Below are 21,866 nucleotides of genomic sequence, written 5' to 3'. Positions count from 1 at the left end.
CTTTCCATCACTATTGGTTTCCTGTGCATTTCCCTTCATTTCAATTAGTTTAGCCTTCATATGTTCCTCTAGTTTGTGACTAAAATCAACAAATTCTGTGAACATCCTGATCACCAGTATTTTGAACTGTGCATCTGAAAGGTTAGCTATCTCTTGGTCAATTAGATTTATTGGCTCTGGGGATTTGAGCTGTTCTTGAGCCATAATGTTTTGGTCTGTTCTCACCTGTTATGTAGGACGTGGGGGAGCCTTAGGTGTTCACCAGGGCGGGGCAACTGAGTCACTAGGTTGTGATGCTGTATGTGGGGGTGGGGTCAGAGTGGGGTGATGGCGTTTGTTCTGCTCTCTCACAGATTTCTGTTCCCCCTTTTGCTTCCCACAAGCAAATTGGGCCCTTCTGGTACTGGTTCCCAGGTGTGTGGGCTTGAGCACCCTCCAGGACCCTGTGGGTTTCTCCAACAAACTCTCTGTGAGCCTGGGAGCTCCTCCAGGCAACCTCGACCCCAAAAGTCTTTCCAATTGGTGCTTTCAGGCTCTAATTCCCACTGTTGGCGTCCTGGCCTGAGCGGTCTGTCTCACTGCTCACTCCTTTGCTTGGTTTATCTGTGCACAAATGTGTTTCTGCGGTCAGCCAGCAGCCCTGCACCTTCACTGAGTCAGCCTGTTGCCACCCCATGCCTGAGATCTGCCAACTGCCACCTACACTCCCGGGTCGGTCTGACCCAAAGATCTTTCCTGCCTAACCCTGCTCCGCCGCTGACTCTGCCCCTCTTACCGGTCTGGCTGAATGGTTTGTTGATGTTGGACTTCAGTACAGTTCAGTTTTCTGTGTTTTGGCTGCATTTTTGTTACTAAAACTTTGTTGTCTTTAAACTTGGTTGTGCGAGGAGGCACAGTGTTCCCACCTACACCTCCATCTGGCCGGAAGTCCTTCAGTTTTTTGTCTTTTACTCCCATCCCAGTCCACCCCCGCAGTGCTCCCCACCTTCCTCCCATTTCCACCCCCCTTAGTTTTTGTCCATGTGTTCTTTATACTAGTTCCTGTAAATCCTTCCCCTTTTCTCCTGAAATTCCCTCCACTCTCCCCTCTGGTCACTGTCAGCCTGTTCTGTATTTGAGTGTCTTTTGTTATAAAATGAGACATTAATACCATTTTGTGAAATGAAAGTCTTCTGAATCAGATACATATTTTTTTCTTTTTTTTAAGTGTTTTTTAAAACATTTTGTGTATTTATCTTTAGAGGGGAAGGGAAGGAGAGAAATATCAACATATGGTTGCCTCTCATGGGTCCCCCGCTGGGAACTGGCCTGCAACCCAGGCATGTGCCCTGACTGGGAATGGAACCATGATCCTTTGATTCACAGGCCTGTGCTCAATCCACTGAGCTACACCAGCCAGGGCAGATACATATTTTTGAAACTGTCAGTTCAGCTATAGAAAGATTTAAATTAGCCTTTCAAGTGATCAATAGTCTATAATGTTTATCTAAATATTATCTCTTTTAACCATGGCTGGTGTGGCTCAGAGGATTGAGTACTGGCCCACAAACTGAAAGGTCACTGGTTGGATTCCCTGCCAGGGAATGCCTGGGTTGCGGGCCAGGTCCCCAGTTGGGTACACACAGGAAGCAGCTGATTGATGTTTCTCTCACACATTGATGTTTCCCTCTCTTTCTCCCCCACTTTCTCTCTCTCTGAGGGTGAATGAATAAGGTCTTTAAAATAAAAAGATGATCTCTTTTATTTTGGCCTATGAAAAAGGTCTAATTTCAGGAGGTCAGGAAACCAACATATACTTAAATCTCTTCATATTCTTTTGACCTATTATTACATTGGAAGAACTATAAATAATGTTTCTCACTTTGTCTTGTTTCTTTTTCCCTCAGTTGTAGGATGGGCTTCATGATAGTTTTCTTAAGTCAGTTGAGAAGAAAATCTCTTTACTTCACATTAGACTTTTTAAAAAAATATTTTATTATTTATTTATCTTTAGAGGGGAAGGGAAGGAGAGAGGAAGAGAACCATCAATGTATGGTTGCTTCTTGTGCATCCCCTGCTGGGAACTGGCCCCTGCCGGGAACTGGCCTGCAACCCAGGCATGTGCCCTGACTGGGAATCGAACCATGATCATCTGGTTCGCAGGCCCGCACTGAATCCACTGAGCTACACCAGCCAGGGCTACATTAGACTTTTATAAGGCTTAAACTGTTGCCCTTACAATATAATATAATAATTTAGAAATGTATTCAGTAACTCTTATTTTAAACCTCTATTGTATTTTTATGGCATAAAATTTTATTTAGGTTGAAACAGATCACTTAGTAGGAGGCAATGAAGTTGTGAAGGTATTGACTGACTGGGATAATAGGGAGGAGAGAGTTAGTAGGGGAGGTGGAAGGATAAAAGTTTGTCATAACAGAATTAACCAGACATGAAACATGTTGAGAGTAGCTATACCAGGTGGAGAGGAGTGCGTTGAGGCTGAACATGGTAGAAGGCTGGGAAAACCAAATCAGTGAAGTAGACTAGCCCCACAACAAAGAGATCCATGCCCCTTCAGAGCTGTCCAAAAGGACATGAAGTTCTATGAGTGCCAGGCAAGCACTGGAATGGGGAGTGGATGTGGAGGAGCAGCTCCAGTTCAGTAGAGGAAGTGTGATAAGGCCCCCACTGAAGAGGGACGTTAGAGTATTGAGTATACTGGAGAGGAGAGGCCACAGTGTGGGTTGGGCCAGCCATCATTCTGTGGACTTGAACAAAAAGGGGCCTTTACATATGCCACAATTCAGAGAACATATGGGTTTTAGGGGTTCAGTTGTGCCAGATAAAGGAGGGTGCTACTCTGGGATTGCTTTGGCAAAGAGTTACCTTTCTTTTTTACTCTCTGTGTTGGTTTTGAAGCCCTCAAGTTAGTTTAATCATGTCTGCTCTTCCAACCCCAACCATCTTATTAGGGGTCCTTTCCTGTCAGAATTGCCACTTCCTTTAAAGAACAGGTGGCGTGAAAATTAAAGCCATCATTGTACTGTGTGTATGGTTCGTTTTTTGTGTGTAAAGGGAAAGTCAGATTATTCAACTGTAGTGAGTGTAATTCTTTAATGAATGGCTCGGGTATATTACCTGTATATTTGCATTCTTTAATTATAGCCAAAGGGATGGGAACATGCTAATTTGTGGCTTGAAGCTTCTCTAGGACTCAGAAGGAAAGACCCAGACTTACTCCATGAGTGTCTTGGGCTATGGTGGGTTTTTTTTAAATCTCTGGTTAATCGGTTAGTATCCCTTTGTTTCCTCCCCTTCTCTGTCTTCTGAAATGTCCTGATCCGCTGATGGCCACACTTTCTTGTTGGTTTAGAGCTGTTATGATTTACTCTGTTGTTTTTATAATAAAATATATTTCCTATGATAATAGTGGGGCTTTGACAAACATAGATAAAAGTGTGTGTGTGTGTATATATATATATATATATATATATATATATATATATATATACACACACACATACACACATACACACATACTTAGTCCAACTCTTAAACTAGAAATGAGAGTTTAAGGATCTTCAAATTAAGTCTTAAAAGTAGAGGATAAATTGTTTTATACCCTTGCATAAAAAGTGATAGAAATCTTGCTGATAGGATTTAAAAACCTAGCAGTATGTTTTGGGCTGTCTGTTAGGAATCTTTCTTGGGGTGGCATAGGGCCTGTGAAGTATGTTCAGGAATGACATGAGGGTTCTGAAAGCTAGATTCATCTTTTATTCCATAAACCTAACTGTTCTAGTAGAGTTGTTTTCATCCATGAACTGTTTTCCTTCAATCTTATAAAAATTTGGAAACTTGGTAGAAGCATAGGCTGAGAAAAAAAAATTTTGGAGAGAATATCATTTCCTTTTTTTATGAAATTCAATTTCATTTCTAACCTCAATCAGTATCTTATTAAGAGGGAAAAATAATCTTAGAGTCTTCAGTAGATTCCATACACGCCCCTTGGTGGGTCTTGGCTTTAAGTGGTAGATCATAACCACTTGTTACTTTACATGCAGGCTGAGGCATTCAGTTGTAGCACCAGCTCTTCCTTGTTCTCTTAGAAGGTATATCAGGACTGCTTATGTTGCAAGTAAAATAAAACCCCACTTATACTGGCTTAAGCATTTAAGGAAATCACTAGCTCATGTAACTAGAAAGCCTAGAGATCTGTCAGGCCTTAGTGCCTTTCCTGTAGCAGCTCAGGGATGTTATAGGGACCCAATTTCTTTGCAAATCTGCTCCGCCTTCTATGGTGTTAGCTTCATTCCAGAACTGTCTTTTTTGTGAATGTTAAATGGTTGCAACTACTCCAGGGCCACATACTTTTACTTCAAGAGAGAGAGAGAGCACACCTGACAGCCAGGTAGCTAACAACCAGAGACTCGGACTTGATTTTTTTTTAAATTTTTTATTTAATTATTGTTCAAATACAGTTTTCTGTCTTTTACTCCCATCCCAGCCCATCCCCGCAGTGTTCCACACCTCCCTCCCCTTTCCACCCCCCTTAGTTGTTGTCCATGTGTCCTTTATACTAGTTCCTATAAACCCTTCCCCCTTTTCCCCTGAAATTCCCTCCCCTCTCCCCTCTGGTCACTGTCCCCTGTTCTCTATTTCAGTGTCTTTGTTTTTGTTTTGCTTGCTTGTTTGTTTTGTTGTTTAGCTTCCTGTTAAAGGTGAGATCATATGGTATTTGTCTTTCTTTTTTTTTAAATATATTTTATTGATTATACCATTACAGTTATTCTATTCCCTCCCTTCATTCTCCTCTACCTTGCACACCCCTCCCCCAACATTTCCCCCCTTTAGTTTATGACCATGTGTCTCAAGTTCATTAGATTCTATATTTCCCCTATTATTCTTGCCATCCCCCTATCTATTTTTTTACCTACCATCTCTGCTACTTATTTTCTGTATCTTCTCCCCCCTTTTCCTCCTCCCCCTCCCCTGTTGCTAACCCTCCATGTGTTCTTCATTTCTGTGGTTCTGCTCCTGATCTACCTGTCCTCTTGGTTTGCTTTTGTTTTAGGTGTGGTTGTCAATAACTGTGAGTTTGCTGTTCTTTCACTGTTCATATTTTTTATCTTCTTTTTCTTAGATAAGTCCCTTTAACNGTCTTGGCTAGTGTAATTATGATGTGCCTTGGTGTGTTCCTTCTTGGGTCCAACTTCTTTGGGACTCTCTGAGCTTCCTGGATTTCCTGGAAGTCTATTTCCTTTGCCAGACTGGGGAAGTTCTCCTTTATTATTTGTTCAAATATGTTTTCCACTCATGGCTGTTCCTCTTCCCCTTCTGGTACCCCTATAATTTGGATGTTGGTACGTTTCAAGATGTCCTGAAGGTTCCTAAGCCTCTCCTCATTTTTTTGAATTCTTGTTTCTTTATTCTTTTCTGGTTGGATGTTTCGTTCTTCCTTCTGGCCCACTCCATTGATTTGAGTCCCAGTTTCCTTTCCATCACTATTGGTTTCCTGTGCATTTCCCTTCATTTCAATTAGTTTAGCCTTCATATATTCCTCTAATTTGTGACTATAATCAACCAGTTCTGTGAGCATCCTGATCACCAGTATTTTGAACTGTGCATCTGAAAGGTTCGCTATTTCTTGGTCGCTTAGAGTTATTGGCTCTGGGGCTTTGAGTTCTTGAGCCATATTTTGGACTGTTTGTGCCTGTCATGTATAAGGAGCGGAGCCCTAGGTGTTCACCAGGGCGGGGCAACTCAGTCACTCAGTTTTGACACTGTATGTAGGGGTGGGGTCAAAGGAAATCAATAGCGGTCCCCTCTTCCTCCTCCTGTGGGGGCCGCGCAGTCCATCTCACTGCTCACTCCTTTGCTGGTTTTTCTGTGCGCGCAAATGTGCAACCGAGGTCAGCCTGCCCCGCACCCTCACTGGGTTTGCCGCTGGGGCCTGCGGGGGTCCGTCTCACTGCTCACACCTCTGCTGGTTTATCTGCGCGCGAATGTGTGACCATGCACAGCCTGCCCTGCACCCTCACTCTGTCCGAGATGCTACCCCAGCTGCTTACGTGCCTGGGTCGGGGGATCCTTCCTGCCTGATCCTGCACCACTGCTGGCTCCGCCCCTCTTACCAGTCCTGGTTGAACAGTTTGTTGTTGTCGGACTTCCGTATAGTTCAATTTTCTGTTCTTTGTCTGTGTCTTTGTTTACTAAACCTTTGTTGTATTCAAACTTGGTTGTGGGAGAAGGCACAGTGTTTCCACCTATGCCCCCATCTTGGCGGAAGTCTCTGGTATTTGTCTTTCAACACCTGGCTTATTTCACTTAGCATAATGCTTTCCAGTTCCATCCATGCTGTTGCAAAGGGTAGGAGCTCCTTCTTTCTTTCTGCTGCATAGAATTCCACTGTGTATATGTACCATAATTTTTTGATCCATTCATTTATAGTTGGACTTGATTTTGATTGGACCTGGTAGAGATACCATATCCACTCCTGTACCACTCACTCTAGCCAGGAATACACCATCCACTGATTGGCATAGGTTTGAGTTATACATGCATTCTTTTTGTTGTTGTTGTTCCTCTCCCCTCCTATACTTCTATTCTTTTAATTATAGCCAAAGATGCTGATTTGTTTCCAACAGTCAAGGATCACACCTAAAACCCTGGGTGGGGGCCAGGAGTTGTGGGGATAGCTGGGGAGAGTGCACATGAATCCCACCCAGAGGGCAAAATTGCTATTTAATGATAGGGGAGTAGTGGAATGGTTTCTGGGGAGGCAAGAACAAAGTCTATTACAGCAGCTCTGTCATGCCAACCATGTTTTTGCATCTGCAGGCTCTTTGCAAGAGAAGATAGCAAGCATGTGGTACAGATCGTGGGACTGCAGGAGCTTCAGGTGGATAGTGTGGAACTCCTCTTAGAGGTAACTCTCCCTTCTTTACTATACCACTGTCGCAGCCTAAGTACAGGAAAAGAATTCGTTTTGATACCTAGCAAGTATAATGGACTCAGCTTTAGACAAAGGGCAATGGCAAGCATACTGCTTCACATTTACAAAGGTGAGTCCTTATAGCTTCTCTGTAAGGTGGTTGTCTCAATGCCATGGTAGAGGGAGGTAGGGCATGTGGGAGAACCTAATGCATGAGAAGATGTTCTTAGGCCAGTTTCAAAGGTTGTAATGTTTACTTCTCTGGTAGTTGGTTCTGGGAAAAGCTGCTAGAGAGAAACATTCTTAATTTGAATAAAAATTTTTATAGGTAATACTTTCACATGGGTTAAAAATTCAAAAGGTACAATGAGATCCTGAACTTCCGCCAAGATGGAGGCATAGGTGGAAACACTGTGCCTTCTCCCACAACCAAGTTTGCATACAACAAAGGTTTGGAGAAACAAAGACACAACCAAAGGACAGAAAACTGAATTATACGGAAGTCCGACTACATCTAACCGTTCAACGGGGACAGTAAGGTGGGCGGAGCCAGCAGCAAGCAGGGTGGGGCAGGACAGGTCCCCGGACCCAGGCACGCAGGCAGACCAAAACCAGTTGGGGTGCGGGGCAGACTGACCGTGGTCGCACATTCGCACACAGTGAGACGGACCACGCAGGCCCCAGGGGGCGAGGGCTGACGGCGGTGGCACACTCGCATGCAGTGGGACGAAACACGTGGGCCCAGTGACGGCAGCAGCTGCGGCACCGGTGAGGGCTGAGGCAGCAGGCAGCAGACAGGACGCCATAGTCCCTCTTTGACCCCGCCCCCACATACAGCGTCACAACCCAGCGACTGAGTTGCCCTGCGCTAGTGAACACTTTAGGGCTCCGATCCTGCTACGGAACAGGCACGAACAACCCGAAAGATGGCGCAAGAAGAACTCAAAGTCCCAGAGCCAATAACTCTAAGTGACCAAGAAATTGCCAGCCTCTCAGACGCACAATTCAAGACACTGTTTATCAGGATGCTAACAGAACTAGTGGATTATAGTCACAAATTAGAGGAACATATGAAGGCTAAACTAATTGAAATGAAGGGAGATGCACAGGAATCCAATAGCGATGGAAAGGAAACTGGTACTCAAATCAATGGAATGGACCAGAAGGAAGAACGAAACATCCGACCAGAAAGGAATGAAGAAACAAGAATTCAAAAAAATGAGGAGAGGCTTAGGAACCGCCAGGACATCTTTAAACGTTCCAACATCCGGATTATAGGGGTACCAGAAGGGGGAAAGAAACAGCCACGAGTGGAAAACTTATTTGAACAAATAATAAAGGAGAACTTCCCCAGTCTGGCAAAGGAAATAGACTTCCAGGAAATCCAGGAAGCTCAGAGAGTGCCAAAGAAGTTGGACCCAAGAAGGAACACACCAAGGCACATCATAATTACATTAGCCAAGACTAAAATGAAGGAGAGAATCCTAGAAGCAGCAAGGGATAAGGGGACAGTCACCTACAAAGGAGTACCCATCAGACTGTCAGCGGATTTCTCAAAAGAGACCTTACAGGCAAGAAGGGGCTGGAAAGAAGTATTCCAAGTCATGAAATCCAAAGACCTACAGCCAAGATTGCTTTATCCAGCAAAACTTTCATTTAGAATGGAAGGGCAGATAAAGTGCTTCTCAGATAAGGTCAAGTTCAAGGAGTTCATCATCACCAAGCCCTTATTATATGAAATGCTAAAGGGACTTATCTAAGAAAAAGAAGATAAAAATATGAACAGTGAAAGGACAGCAAACTCACAGTTATTAACCACACCTAAAACAAAAGCAAACCAAGAGGACAGCTAGATCAGGAGCAGAACCATAGAAATGAAGAACACATGGAGGGTTAGCAACAGAGGAGTGGGAGGAGGAGAAGGGGGGAGAAGGTACAGAAAATAGCATAGACAGTAGGTAGAAGATAGATAGGGGTAGGGCAAGAATAGTGGGGGAAACATAGAATCTAAAGAACTTGAGACACGTGGTTATAAACTAAGGGGGGAGAATGGTGGGGGAGGGAGTGTGCGGGGGGAGGGGAATGAAGGGGGGAATAGAACAACTGTAATGGTATAATCAATAAAATATATTTAAAAAATAAAAAAAAATTCAAAAGGCACAATGAAAATATCCTTCCCATTTCCTTTTCCTGATGCAGCTAGGTTTTTTTAGTTATTTTTGTGTATCCTTCCTAATGTATTTTTAAATCTTATTTTATTAAAAGTTATTTTTATTAGAACCAGAGTAACACTTATTATTAAATCTGAACATGAAAAAATATATTACAGAAAAATAAAGTCTTCTCTAACTTTCTATACAGTACTCATTCTCCACTGAGATATCCACTATTAATAGTTTAGAATATTTAGATGTTTTTTTCTGTTTTGGACATTTATTAAATTATGTACAAATATACTTCTGGTGAACCTTCCTTTAATGTAATTAATGTCAACTTTGGTTTACACTAGATCATCAGGAGGATTTTTTTCCTTACTTAAAAAAGATGGTTTAGCCCTGGCTGGTGTAGCTCAGTGGATTGAGCGTGGGCCTGCAAACCAAACAACCTCAGTTCGATTCCCAGTCAGGGCACATGCCTGGGTTGCAGGCCAGTTCCCAGCAGGGGATGCACGAAAAGCAACCATACACTGATATTTCTCTCCCTCTCTCCTTCCCTTCCCCTCTAAAGATAAATAAAAAATTTTTTAAAAGATGGTTTAACCTTTTTTATTGTGAAAAACAACACTATGCAGAAAAATGCATACAGTATAAAGAAGCAAATACACGCATAATCAACTACCCACACTAATAAATAGAACATTGCAGCACCCCATAAGAACCTGTACAACTTCCCAATTATACTCTCCTATTTTCCTGACTTTATGCTAATCACTTTCTTGTTCTTTGTTACAGTTTTACCAACTATGTGTTATCCATAGATATAACTTAGTTTCACCTCTTTTTTAAGTTTGTGTGAATAGAATCACACTGTATGTATTTTTTTGTGTCTTCTTTTGCTTAACATTATGCTTTGGAGTTCTGTCTGTGTTTTTCCATATGGCTATAATTCTGTTCATTTTTATTTGTAGTTAGTATTCAATCATACGAATATAGTATAGGTTATTTCACCATTCCAATGTTAATGAACAATTGGGTTGTTTCCGTTTGGAGCTTTTCTGAGCAGTAGAGCTGTCAGTGTCCCTTACGTGTATTTTAGTGCGCAGCCTGTGGGTTCTCTAGTTGTAGTTGAGATACACATATCTTCCACTTCACTAGATGATGCCAACTGCTTTCCAAAGCAGTGTAAACTCCCACGGCCATCCTTTGCTGTTTGTCTTCACCAACACTTTGATTTTTGGATTTTTGCCTATTTGTAAGTATTTAATTTTATCTTTAATTGCATTTCACTGATTAAAAACAATTTCACAGCTTTTTTTACTGTGAACTTTAATCATTTTTTTCAATTATGGTTGACATACACTATGATACTAGTTTTGAGTGTACACCCCAGTGATTAGACATTATATAACTCACTAAATGATCACTCTAATAAAACTTCATACCCGTCTGGCACCATACATAGTTATTAGAATATTATTTGCTATATTTCTTATGCTGTACTTTACAGCCCCATGACTATTCTGTAACTACCAATTTGCATTTCTAAATCCCTTCACCTTTTTCACCCAGACCTGGAACCTCCCTTCCAACTGGCATCGTTGACATGTTCACTGTATATGGGTCTATTTCTGTTCTGCTTGTTCATTTATTTTGGTTTTTAGATTCAATTGAGTAGAGTTGAATAGCTTCCCTTTTTTAACTTATATTTTTAATTTCCTGTTTGGGAATGTCAGTTTGGGTATTTTCCTCTTATTTTGGGTTGTCTGTTTTTTACTGATCTGTATATTGTGGATATGAATCTTTTGTTAGTTTTGTGTGTCATGAGCATATTGTTTTGTTCTATGGCTTGTCTTTCTAGTTCTATCACGTATTTTTTTATTGTTGTTCAATTTCATTTGTCCCACATTTTTTTCTGTTGCTCTCCCCTACTCCATCCACATACCCTGCCTCCCACTTCCACAGTCAATTCCAACCTTGCCCATGCCCATGAGTCCTCTATATATGTTCCTCAACTTGTCCTTTCCCCTTCTTTTCCCCCTTATCCCCCGCCCTCCTCCCATCTAGTCACTGTCAGTTTGGTTTTTATTTTCGTGTGAGGCCATTTTAATCAGAATCTCTCAAAGGTGAGGCCAAGATATGGGTATTATTAATTTATTCCATTTATTAAATTGAATTATTCAATTTTAGATTGAAATATAGTTCACAACCATAAAATTCACCTTTTAAAGTGTACATTTCAGTGGTTTTTAATGTAATTTTTTTATTAAGATATAATCCACATACCATGATATTTACCTTTTTAAAATATATAATTGAATGGTGTTTTTTTGTACTTTCAAAAAGTTGTATAGCTATTACCACTATCTAATTCCAGAACATTTTCATCACATCAAAATGAAACCCCATACTATTAGCCAGTTACTCCTGTATTTTTCCTGCCCCACAGTGCCTGGCAACCACTACATAACTTTTATCTCTGTGGATTTGCCCACTCTGGCCATGTCATATAAATGGAATCATACAATATGCAGCCGTTTCTTTCTGGCTTCTTTCATTTAATACAGTATTTTCAAGGTTAACCCATGTCATAGTATATATCTGTATGTCTTTCCTTTTTATGGCCAAATAATATTTTACTATATGGATATATTTTATTTATTCATTCATCAATTGATAAACATGTAGATTGTTTTCACTTTTTGGCTATTAAGAATAATGCCAAGTACAAGTTTTTGTGTAGAAATATGTTTTCAGTTTTCTTGAGTATATGCCTAGGGATGGAATTGCTGGGTCATACTTGTTGAGGGACAGCAAACTGTTTTCCCAAGCGGCTGCACCATTTTTGCATTCCTACTAGCAGTGTATAAAGGTGGGTATTATTTTAAAAGTTCCCCAGGTGATTAATTCTAACATGCAGCCATCATAGTCACTCTTCTAGTATATCCAACCAGCCTGGCTAGAGTCAAAGGGAGAAAGCCGGAAGGACAGGCTGGGTACTTGACTGTACTCGCCTTTAGAACAGCTTTACAAAATATCCCTCCATGGACTTGGGTGCAGGAAATGGCAGGGTGGCCCTCCATTGATTTGTCTTTTTCTCACAGTTTTTCTTTCCTGGGACAAATAGGTAAATTTTGTTTAAGGGATGGGACCCTCATGTGTGTGTGATTATTAGATTCCTGAGTCCTGGGATCCAAAACCTGAGCATAGCCCCTGAGTGTGACTGCTTTAGAGGGACTCTAAGAGTCAAGAGCCCCTTGGATTACAGAGGCAGGCGCAGAACAGAAGTGTTTGGGATGTGTTGAAGGGGCTCCCCTGAAACTGTGGCCATTCTTACCTGCCCAGGACTCCCTCCACTGTGAAGTCTTAGGGAAATTGTTTCTCATATACCTATTCCCACGGCCCCACTTTCCCCAGCCATTTATTTGTTGTTTTGGCTGGGAGTTTCAAATTTTTTGGTTCTCTTGATGCCTTGGTCCCTGGAGATTACACCAACTCAATGGGAAAGGAGCAAACACTAAGAGGAAGTCCCATTTCCTTTGCTATGGGCCATATCTATGCTAATGGGCAGTTTGGTGCCAAATCACACCCCGACCATGGAGTTTATGCCACTGCTCTATCCTAAGGTATGTTTCCTAAGCAGAGAGAAGTTTCTTGTTAGTCAACATATTATTGCCATTGATACCCTCAGTCTGTAGTTCATATGAGGTTGTGCAAGAAGGAAGCCAGCTGAGATCGAGGTGGAAAGTTGGTATAAATTATGAATATCTGACACCGTTACCCTCATAAACATTTATTGACTCGAAACAACAGCACTTGTTAACTCAGGTGTCACACTCTCACTCTGTCTCAGGTGTCACTGTTCATGCTCACTCAGGTATCACCCATGTGTTTGCTCAGGTGTCACCCTCAGGTATCATCTTCAAGTGTTACCCTCACAGATCACCCTCAGGCTCACTCAGATATGGCCACTTTTTACCTACTTCACAACTGGCAGCTTTATTTTTTTAAATCATTTCCTTGACTGTAATTGGTAGCAGAGACCCACAGAGCAAGAGCTTCCTCTAGATAAGCCTCAGTAATATACCAGTTATAGAGGCTTAATCCATACACATTGCCTATCTTACTGAAATACTCGTAGCCCATTTGTGCAGGAAGCTTAGTAATTAAAGCCTTGTAACTAAATGATGCTACATCCCAGTGCTGTGTATCCTTGATCACATCTTTTACTTTTCTGAACCTGAAATTTGTGGATGATAGTAGATGACTGGGTCTCATAATAGAGAAGGAAATGAGATAACATACATAAAATGCTTACCATGATGCCAGCTCAGTTTGTCATATCTATTATTCTTACTAATAAGTCTCTGAATATTTCCCAGTGCCACAGATTTGAGCAGTTGCCTCTGCTTTCTGTTGTAGCAGGTCCCCATTTTACTCACATAACATTTTTTGAATAAAGGACCAAGATTTAGAAATTTGCCCCATAGACTTTAGTTATGGAAGAAGGAATTTGAGAAGGAGAGGGTGAGAGAAAAGGAGTGGGCTAGTGATTTTTAAGGTGTTGGCATTATGTGAAAAATAGTTTAAGTTTTGGAAGTTTACATGGAAATTTTCTTTAGTATCTTTTTTTAAATTGATATTTATTAAAAATTAACTGTGCCAATCATGTAACTAAATGCTTTACATATATTATCTTTTCAATTCTCATAAGTGACCTATGAGATTACTATTTTATAGATAAAAACTGGAGACCCTACAAAGTTAAGTGATTTACAAATGTTCACACATTGCAAAAGTTTACGAAACTCCCCTGGCTAGGTAAGTAGCCCAGTCAGTTAGCACATCATCCTGACACACCAAGGTTGCTGGTTTGATCCCAAGTCACAGCACATTCAAGAATGAACCAGTGAATTCACAAATAAGTGGAACAACAAATCAACGTTTCTCTCTCCCCCTCTCTCCTTTCCCCTCTTTTCCTCCCCTTCCCTTCCTTTCTCTAAAATCAATAAGTAAAAAATTTGTTTTTAAAAGTTCACACAACCATATGCCAAAGCTGGAGTGTGAACCCAGATAATCTAGTTTAAGATTTCAATCTCTCTCTCTCTTTTTAAAAGATTTTATTTATTTTTAGACAGGGGAAGGGAAGGAGAAAGAGAGGGAGAGGCACATCAATGTGTGGTTGCCTCCTGTGTGCGTCCCTAACTGGGGACCTGGCCTGCAACCAATGTGCTCTGACTGGGAATTGAACTGGTGACCCTTTGATTCCCAGGCTAGTTCTCAATCCACTGAGCCACACCCACCAGGGCAAGATTTCAATCTCTAATAACTGCTGTATGACATACAACTTGGGTTGTGTGTCATTTACAAAAGTTTGTCTGATGATCTTAACAACTACCTCATTTTTTACTCCTCAGAGCTTAGCTGCTTTATTCCACAGTTTCTGAAAGTCATGGTGATGTTAGGCTGTTACTGAAGCTGAGAAAACTGGAACAAGGACCAGAAATTCCTTCAGGCCTTCCCTAAAAGGCATGTAGTCACAAAAGTTTGCCTCAGCATGTTAGGTTTTCTGAGACACAGTCACAATTACCTAGTACATCATGGTAGAGAAGGTGCAATGAAAAGTCAAGTGTAAAACTCTATAACAGAATCACAGAAGCCAGTCTTTCTTGAGTCCCCTTGGAGTGAATTTTACCACAAGGCCATACTTTCAGCTTCCTGTCAGTATACACAGTTCCTGACAAGGTATAGCCTTGATGCCTCTCAAAGCTCTCACTAGGTTTCAGCAGAAGTAACATCATTAGTCACATGTGGCAGAAGACACCTGGCTTCTATCCTTAGCCTCACTGTTTTCTACCTATGTGACCTTGGATGAATCACTTAACTTCTCTGTGATCCCTTCCTTATCCATCAAGCATATTGCTTACCTATATGTGGAGATTTATTATTTTTAAGTATATTTTATTGATTATACAATTACACTTGTCTCATTATTTTTCTCCCCTTTATTCCCCTCTGCCCTGCACTCACCTCCCTCCAGCATTCCCCCCACTTATTTCATGTCCATGGGTCATACGTACATATACGTTCTTTGGCTTCCCAATTTCCTATACTATTCTTAATCTCCCCCTGTCTATAGTGTACCTACTAATTACACTTATTCCCTGTACCTTTTCCCCCATTCTCTCCCCTCCCCGTCCCAATGATAACCCTCCATGTGATCTTGATTTCTGTGCTTCTGTTCCTGTTCTAGTTGTTTGCTTAGTTTGTTTTGTTTTTTAGGTTCAGTTGTTGGTAGTTGTAAGTTTGTTGTCATTTTACTGTTTATAGTTTGATCTTCTTTTTTCTTACATAAGTCCCTTTAACATGTCATATAATAAGGGGTTGGTAATGTCAAACTCCTTTAACTTGACCTTATCTGTGAAGCACTTTATCTGCCCTTCCATTCTAAATGATAGCTTTGCTGGGTAAAGTAATCTGGGCTGTAGTTCCTTGCCTTTCATGACTGAATATTTCTTTCCAGTACCTTCTTGCCTGTTTCTTTTGAGAAATCAGCTGATAGTTGTTGTTTTTTTAAAATATTTTTTATTTATCTTTAGAGGGGAAGGGAAGGAGAGAAATATCAATGTATGGTTGCCTCTCGTGCGTCCCCCACTGGGAACTAGCCTGCAACCCAGGCATGTGCCCTGACTGGGATTCGAACCACGATCGTATAGTTCGCAGGCCCACACTCAATCCACTGAGCTATACCAGCCAGGGCCAGCTGATAGTTTTATGGGAACTCCTATGTAGGTAACTGTGTCCTTTTCTCTTGCTGCTTTTAAGATTCTCTCCTTATCTTTAATCCTGAGTAATTTAATTGTGATGTGTCTTGGAGTGTTTCTCCTTGGACCCAACTTCTTTGGGATTCTCTGAGCTTCCTGGACTTGCAAGTCTGTAGTTCCTTCACCAGATTGGGGAAGTTTTCTTTCATTATTTTTTCAAATAAGTTTTTAATTTCTTGCTCTTCTTCTTTTCCTTCTGGCACTCCTATGATTCGAGGTTAGAACATTTAACGTTGTCCCAGAGGTTCCTAAGACTCCCCTCATTTCTTTGAATTCTTCTTTCTTCATTCTGTTCTGGTTGCATGTTTATTTCTTCCTTCTGTTCCAAATGGTTGATTTGAGTCCTGGTTTCCTTCTCTTCACTGTTGGTTCCCATATATTTTCCTTTATTTCACTTTGCATAGCCTTCACTTATTCCTCTATTTTGCAGCTGTACTCAGTCATTTCTGTGAGCATCCTGATTACCAGAGTTTTGAACTCTGCATCAGCTAGGTTGGCTATCTCCTTGTCACTTAGTTATTTTTTTGGAGTTTTGATCTGTTCTTTCATTTGGGCCATATTTCTTTGCCTTGGCACACCTGTTACATTTTAAGGGGCAGAGCCTTAGGTATTCACCAGGGCAGGTCAACCCACTTCTCTGTGTTTTGGGGCTGTATGTGCAGGAGGGGTCGGAGAGGGAGCAATGCCACATGCTTGGCTCTTGCTCTGCTTTCAGTCACTTCTCTCACTCCCCACAACCAATTTGGGTCCTTCTGGTGCTGATTCTTGGGTGGATGGGTTTGTGTATGTATGTTCTAGGATCCTGTGGGTCCCTCCAATGGACTTTCCTGTGAGACTGGGTGTTTCTCCCACCACCGCCAGACCCATGGGTCTTTATAGCTAGAGGTTTTGTTGCTTTTTTTTCTCAATGTGTGGTTGCCTCTTGTGAACCTTCAACTGGAGACCTGGCCCGCAACCCAGGCATGTGCCCTGACTGGGACTTGAGCCAGTGACCCTTTGGTTCACAGGCCCACACTCAATCCACTGAGCTACATCAGCCATGGTTACAGTCAGAGGTTTTGAGGTGTTTTTCCCCATGCTGGAACCGTCTCACTCCCCAGTTGTTCCTCCCAGTTTATCCGCACATGAAGGTGGGACTGCGGGGTCCTCCAGCCTCTGCCTTGCGCGCATCTTCTCTGCCCCAGCTTCCTGTTTCCAGCCCTCCTACCAGTGTGTATGAATGTTTCTTCTTTAACTCCTTAGTTGTTGGACTTCCATACAGTTCTATTTTCTGGTAGTTCTGGTTGTTTTTTTGTTTTTAAATTGGTTGTGTGAGGAAGCAAAGTGTATCTACCTGTGTCTCCATCTTGGCCAGAAGCCATATGTGGAGATTTAAGAGATCTCTCTTGGTTCTTCATGGCTTTTATAAAAGACAAAACAAAACTATGAGAACTCTGAAACTCTAGGAAGAAATGCATCAGAATCTTAACTCTGGAATTATGGGAGGTATATTTTCTTTTTCATCCCTTTTCTTGTATTTTCCAAGCTTTCCACAGAAAGCATGTCTTAATTTTATAATAAAAAGTTTGATAAAAAGAACAACATAAATCTAAAATGTTCCATCATGATTGCATTGTTACCATATATGTTAGCATGAAGTCAGGGTGATAGGGAGAAGATAGGATGAGGAAGTGCATTTAAAGTAGAGGCTTCAAGCCCTGGCTGGTGTGGCTCAGTGGGCTGAGAGCTGGCCTGTGAACCGAAGTGTCGCCAGCTCAATCCCTACCCAGGGCACATGCCTGGGTTGCAGGCCAGGTCCCCAGTAGGCAGTGTGTGAGAGGCAACCACACATTGATGTTTTTCTCTCTCTCTTTTTCTCCCTCCCTTCCCCTTTCTCTAAAAATTAAATAAAATCTTTAAATAAAATGTTTTAAAAATCTCTTCCTTCAAATACACACTTGTTTGGAAAAAAAAATAACATGGATGCTTCAGTCACATATATGGCCTTAAGTGACATTGCCAGGATCCAAGCTTATTTAGCAGTACTTTTCTCGACACTTGCCACACTCAGTATAAGGGATTATTGCTCTAATTTTCCTGATTAGCAGCAACGTGCTATCCATGCAGTTGATAATCAAGTTTTATAAATTAACATGTTCTTCTCATTACAGAAGGATTTATCAGCTGGTCACTTTAAACTTTTAGCAAACTATTTACAAAATTAGTGCATTCACAGTATGACTCTAAATTACTTCTAAAATATACTTTTCAATTCACATATAATTAATATTTAAAAATACAACTATTCCTCAGACCATGGAGGAACTTATTAGTTAAAATTTTAAAAAACACAAGCCCCTTCTTGTTAAGATATTTGTGGCTTATTGCAGGAGTTTGACTCTCAACTTAGAGACTCTTAATTTGCAAACTAGCTATGTTCAATACGATAGAAATCAAAATTATGAGAGATGGAGGAAAATGAGATAGGACTTTCAATTTCTTAATTTACTGCAATATAAATAAATTTATCACCAACACCGCACAGTGTAGTAGAAATCACTTGGGCTTTGCCATCATACATACGGGATATGGAACTCGGTTCTGCCACATAACAGCTGTTTGTGAGGAAGTCACTTCTGAGCTATTCCTCAGCTGTAAACTGGGTATGGTAGTCATTCTCACCTCGCATGAGGCTGTTGTGAGGAGTCTATGAAATGATATATTTATTTATTCAAAAAAGATTTTATTTATTTTTAGGAAGAAGGGAAGGGAAGGAGAAAAAGGGAGAGAAACATCAATGTGTGGTTGCCTCTCACATGCCCCTCACCAGGGACCCAGCCTGCTGCAACCCACATGCCCTGACTGGGACTTGAACTGGTGACCCTTCAGTTCGCAGGCTGGCACTCAATCCACCAGGCTACACCAGCCAGGGCTCAAATAATATGTTTAAAGTTTTTCACCTTTTTTGGTTTTTAGAAATTAATACTCCTTCCCCTATCCAAAATCCAGGGCAGCATGCTCATGTATAGCTGTGTTTTCAGTGGCTGGAGGCCAATCCTGAGTTTTACTTCCTCTTTCCCATTCCCTGAGGCCAGAGGGTCCCAGGTTTGTCTTTATTCCTATTTGGAGGAGTATTGCTCTCAAGGGAAATCATGGGCTCGTGGCAATTACAATAACTCATTACTTGCATGTTCCCACACATCAGGCCTGACCCCTTTATGACTGCATCCTGGTGGAACAGGTGGATGTGATCAGTTATTCCGTGGTGCACATTTCTGCCCTTTGCTTCAATTACTAAGATAGATGGGTATTATGAGACCTTGCTTTGAAGCTAAGTTATGCCCTAGGGATTTTTGTCAGGCTAAATCCATCAAAGATATTTTTTAAAAATATGTGAGATCAAGAAGTAAATTAGCTTTTGAACTATTGAATGTCCTCCCCCAAGGTTAGTATTCCACGTTGTTTTTATTGCTGTTGGGTACTTACTCTGTATGATTTAGTGTTTAGGCAGCTTTTAACATGAAGGTGAAAACCTGCAGTGTACTGACAAAGTTACATGTCTGGTCTTGTTGCATTCAGCCCACTCTTAGGAGTCAGACGGCTTTGTTTACTCCTTGGGGATGTCACGCTATGGATTTTATTTTTCAGGTGATTCTGAAGGGCAGCAAGGAGCGCAGCACTGGGGCCACTGGAGTTAATGCAGACTCTTCCCGTTCCCATGCTATCATCCAAATTCAGATCAAAGATTCAGCCAAGAGGACATTTGGCAGGTGAGCTGGGAATATTTAAGGAATGCATTGTCTGCATTTTCCTAACGTGACTTTGAAGTATGTGTTATCAACAACAGGACACTCTGCCACCATGGAGTTCTTTATTTCAGGGATACAGAGTAGAGTTGTTAGCCCTGAAATAAATCATTGTATTAAAGTGCCATCAGTTGATTAACCATGAAGTAATGGCCTATTGTTGGTCAACCCTGAGTTATTAAAAGGAATATCGATTGCTTCTAACGTGAAACATGGTATCAGCAGAGGAATAGCAGAGAATGCATCTCAGAGAGCTTACAGGCCAAAAAAAAAAAAAGGAAAATTAACCCATCCTTCTTAAAAGAAGGCATAAGACAATTGGGTACATTCATTGCTTCTCTGGTGCTATCTTAGCAAACTCGGCCACACTGATGGATGAGCCTATCTCACTTCTGAGTAATGAGTCTTTTTCTTCCTTTCTTTTTTGTCTTTCTCTCTCTCTCTTTCTTTCTTCCTTTCTCTCTTTCTCTTGTTCTTTCTTTCATTCTTTCTGGAAAGCAGTCCACAAAAGTTTCTTTTTAATTATCTAAGTGGTCCTCTAAGTGATTTACAGTGTGATCATTTAGCCTTATGGGAAGAATGTTTTATTAATTTCAGTCATACTTTCTCACAAATGATTAAAACCAATGAAAGTGTCTGGATGAACAGTGCCAGCAGCAGCAGACAGATCAGAATCTTGTAATACTTTTGGAAAGCTGACAGTAGTGTCTTTTTTCCCTTGAATACGGGCCAGGCCAGTGTTAATTTCTTCTGGCTGTCACAAAATGCTGACTGATGTAAAAATAAACTGAAGCCCCAAAGAAGTCATCCCTGCTGTGTCTTTTCTCTAGGATCTCTTTCATTGACTTGGCTGGCAGTGAAAGAGCAGCAGATGCCAGAGACTCAGATAGACAGACAAAGATGGAAGGCGCAGAAATTAACCAGAGTCTTCTGGCTGTAAGTCGTTTGACAGCTTTAATCAAAAAATCCTTCTTGAGAGATTTTGCCCCTTGATACGTGCTGGCAGGGTCAGTGAGGGTGTGGATGGAATCAACAAAAAGGCATGCTCTTATCTGGCAGTGAATTCCAGGGATGGAGATGGAGGCTGCCAATCAGATTCTCAGCAATTCTAGACAACCCTTCCCTTCCCTCCCTGTCTTTTCGCCCTCTGGTCAATCCCTGCCACTTAGAAACAGAGAATTACTTATGAAATTGCTGAATGGCTAACGTAGGTAAGCTTTTTCCCTCTCATCAAGTTTTAAAACTGTATTAATTTTTCAAACATACAAAACTAGAACAAATAGTATAATGATCTCCCAAACACTAGTCACCCAGCTTCAGCATATGAAAAACCTGACCAGTACGTTCCTTTCCCTAGTTGGATTATTTTAAAGCAAGTCCTATCATCATGTTATTTCTTCCACGAATATTTCATTATGTGATAAGACTCTTATTTTTAATATAATTATACCATTATCATATGTAAAGAAATAATTGCTTAATGTTATCTGTTATCCACTGAGTATTATAGTTTCTCTAGTTCTATAAATGTCTTTTTTAAAGGTTGTTCAAATCAAAATGCGAATAAGATCCTTAGATTGCTTTTGGTTGATATGTCTCTTTTATTCCATAGAAGTTCTCTCTTTTTTTAAGATTTTTTATTAATTTTTTTAGAGAGAGGGGAAGAGAGGGAGGAAGAGAGGGAGAGAAACATTAATGTGTTGTTGCCTCTCACGCACCCCCAACGTGGGATTTGGCCCACAACCCAGGCATGTGCCCTGACTGGGAATTGAACCGGTGACCCTTTGGTTCACTGGCCAGCGCTCAATCCACTGAGCCACACCAGCCAGGGCTGCTCTCTCTATCTTTTTTTTATATCAATGTATTTGTTTAAGAAAACTGGGTCACTGTCCTATAAGATTTTCCATAGTCTGGATTAGGCTGACTGTATCCCCATGTTGATATATAAAATGGTACTCTATCCTATATATTTTCTACAAAGTGGTTAAGATCTGTATTTGTGCTCTTCAGTAGACATGTAGTCACTAAGCTCCATGTAGCTATTGAGCACTTGTGATGTGGGGGAGTCTGAATGGAGACCTACTCTAAGTGTAAAATACACACTGGGTTTTGAAGCTTGTAAAATATCTCAATATTTTTTGTATTGATCACATGCTGAAATATTTGTGAATGTATCAGACTAAAA

At 41.0% G+C, this 21,866-nt stretch overlaps 1 protein-coding gene across 1 annotated transcript in view; it reads left to right on the top strand.

Moving 5' to 3' along the window:
• KIF24 (kinesin family member 24) overlaps positions 1-21,866 on the top strand; it is an 88,543-nt gene that overhangs the window by 45,239 nt on the left and 21,438 nt on the right. Inside the window, exons 6-8 of the mRNA XM_037036164.1 lie at positions 6,823-6,910; positions 19,524-19,645; positions 20,512-20,617. Coding sequence (XP_036892059.1) covers positions 6,823-6,910; positions 19,524-19,645; positions 20,512-20,617 — 316 coding nt within the window. The remainder of the gene's footprint in view (positions 1-6,822; positions 6,911-19,523; positions 19,646-20,511; positions 20,618-21,866) is intronic.

This window comes from Sturnira hondurensis, unplaced genomic scaffold, assembly GCF_014824575.4.
Source record: "Sturnira hondurensis isolate 20B ecotype Veracruz unplaced genomic scaffold, ASM1482457v3 Scaffold0022566, whole genome shotgun sequence".
NCBI lineage: Eukaryota > Metazoa > Chordata > Mammalia > Chiroptera > Phyllostomidae > Sturnira > Sturnira hondurensis.
Note: the sequence above shows the minus strand (reverse complement) of the source record. Positions and strands in the feature narration are given on the sequence as shown.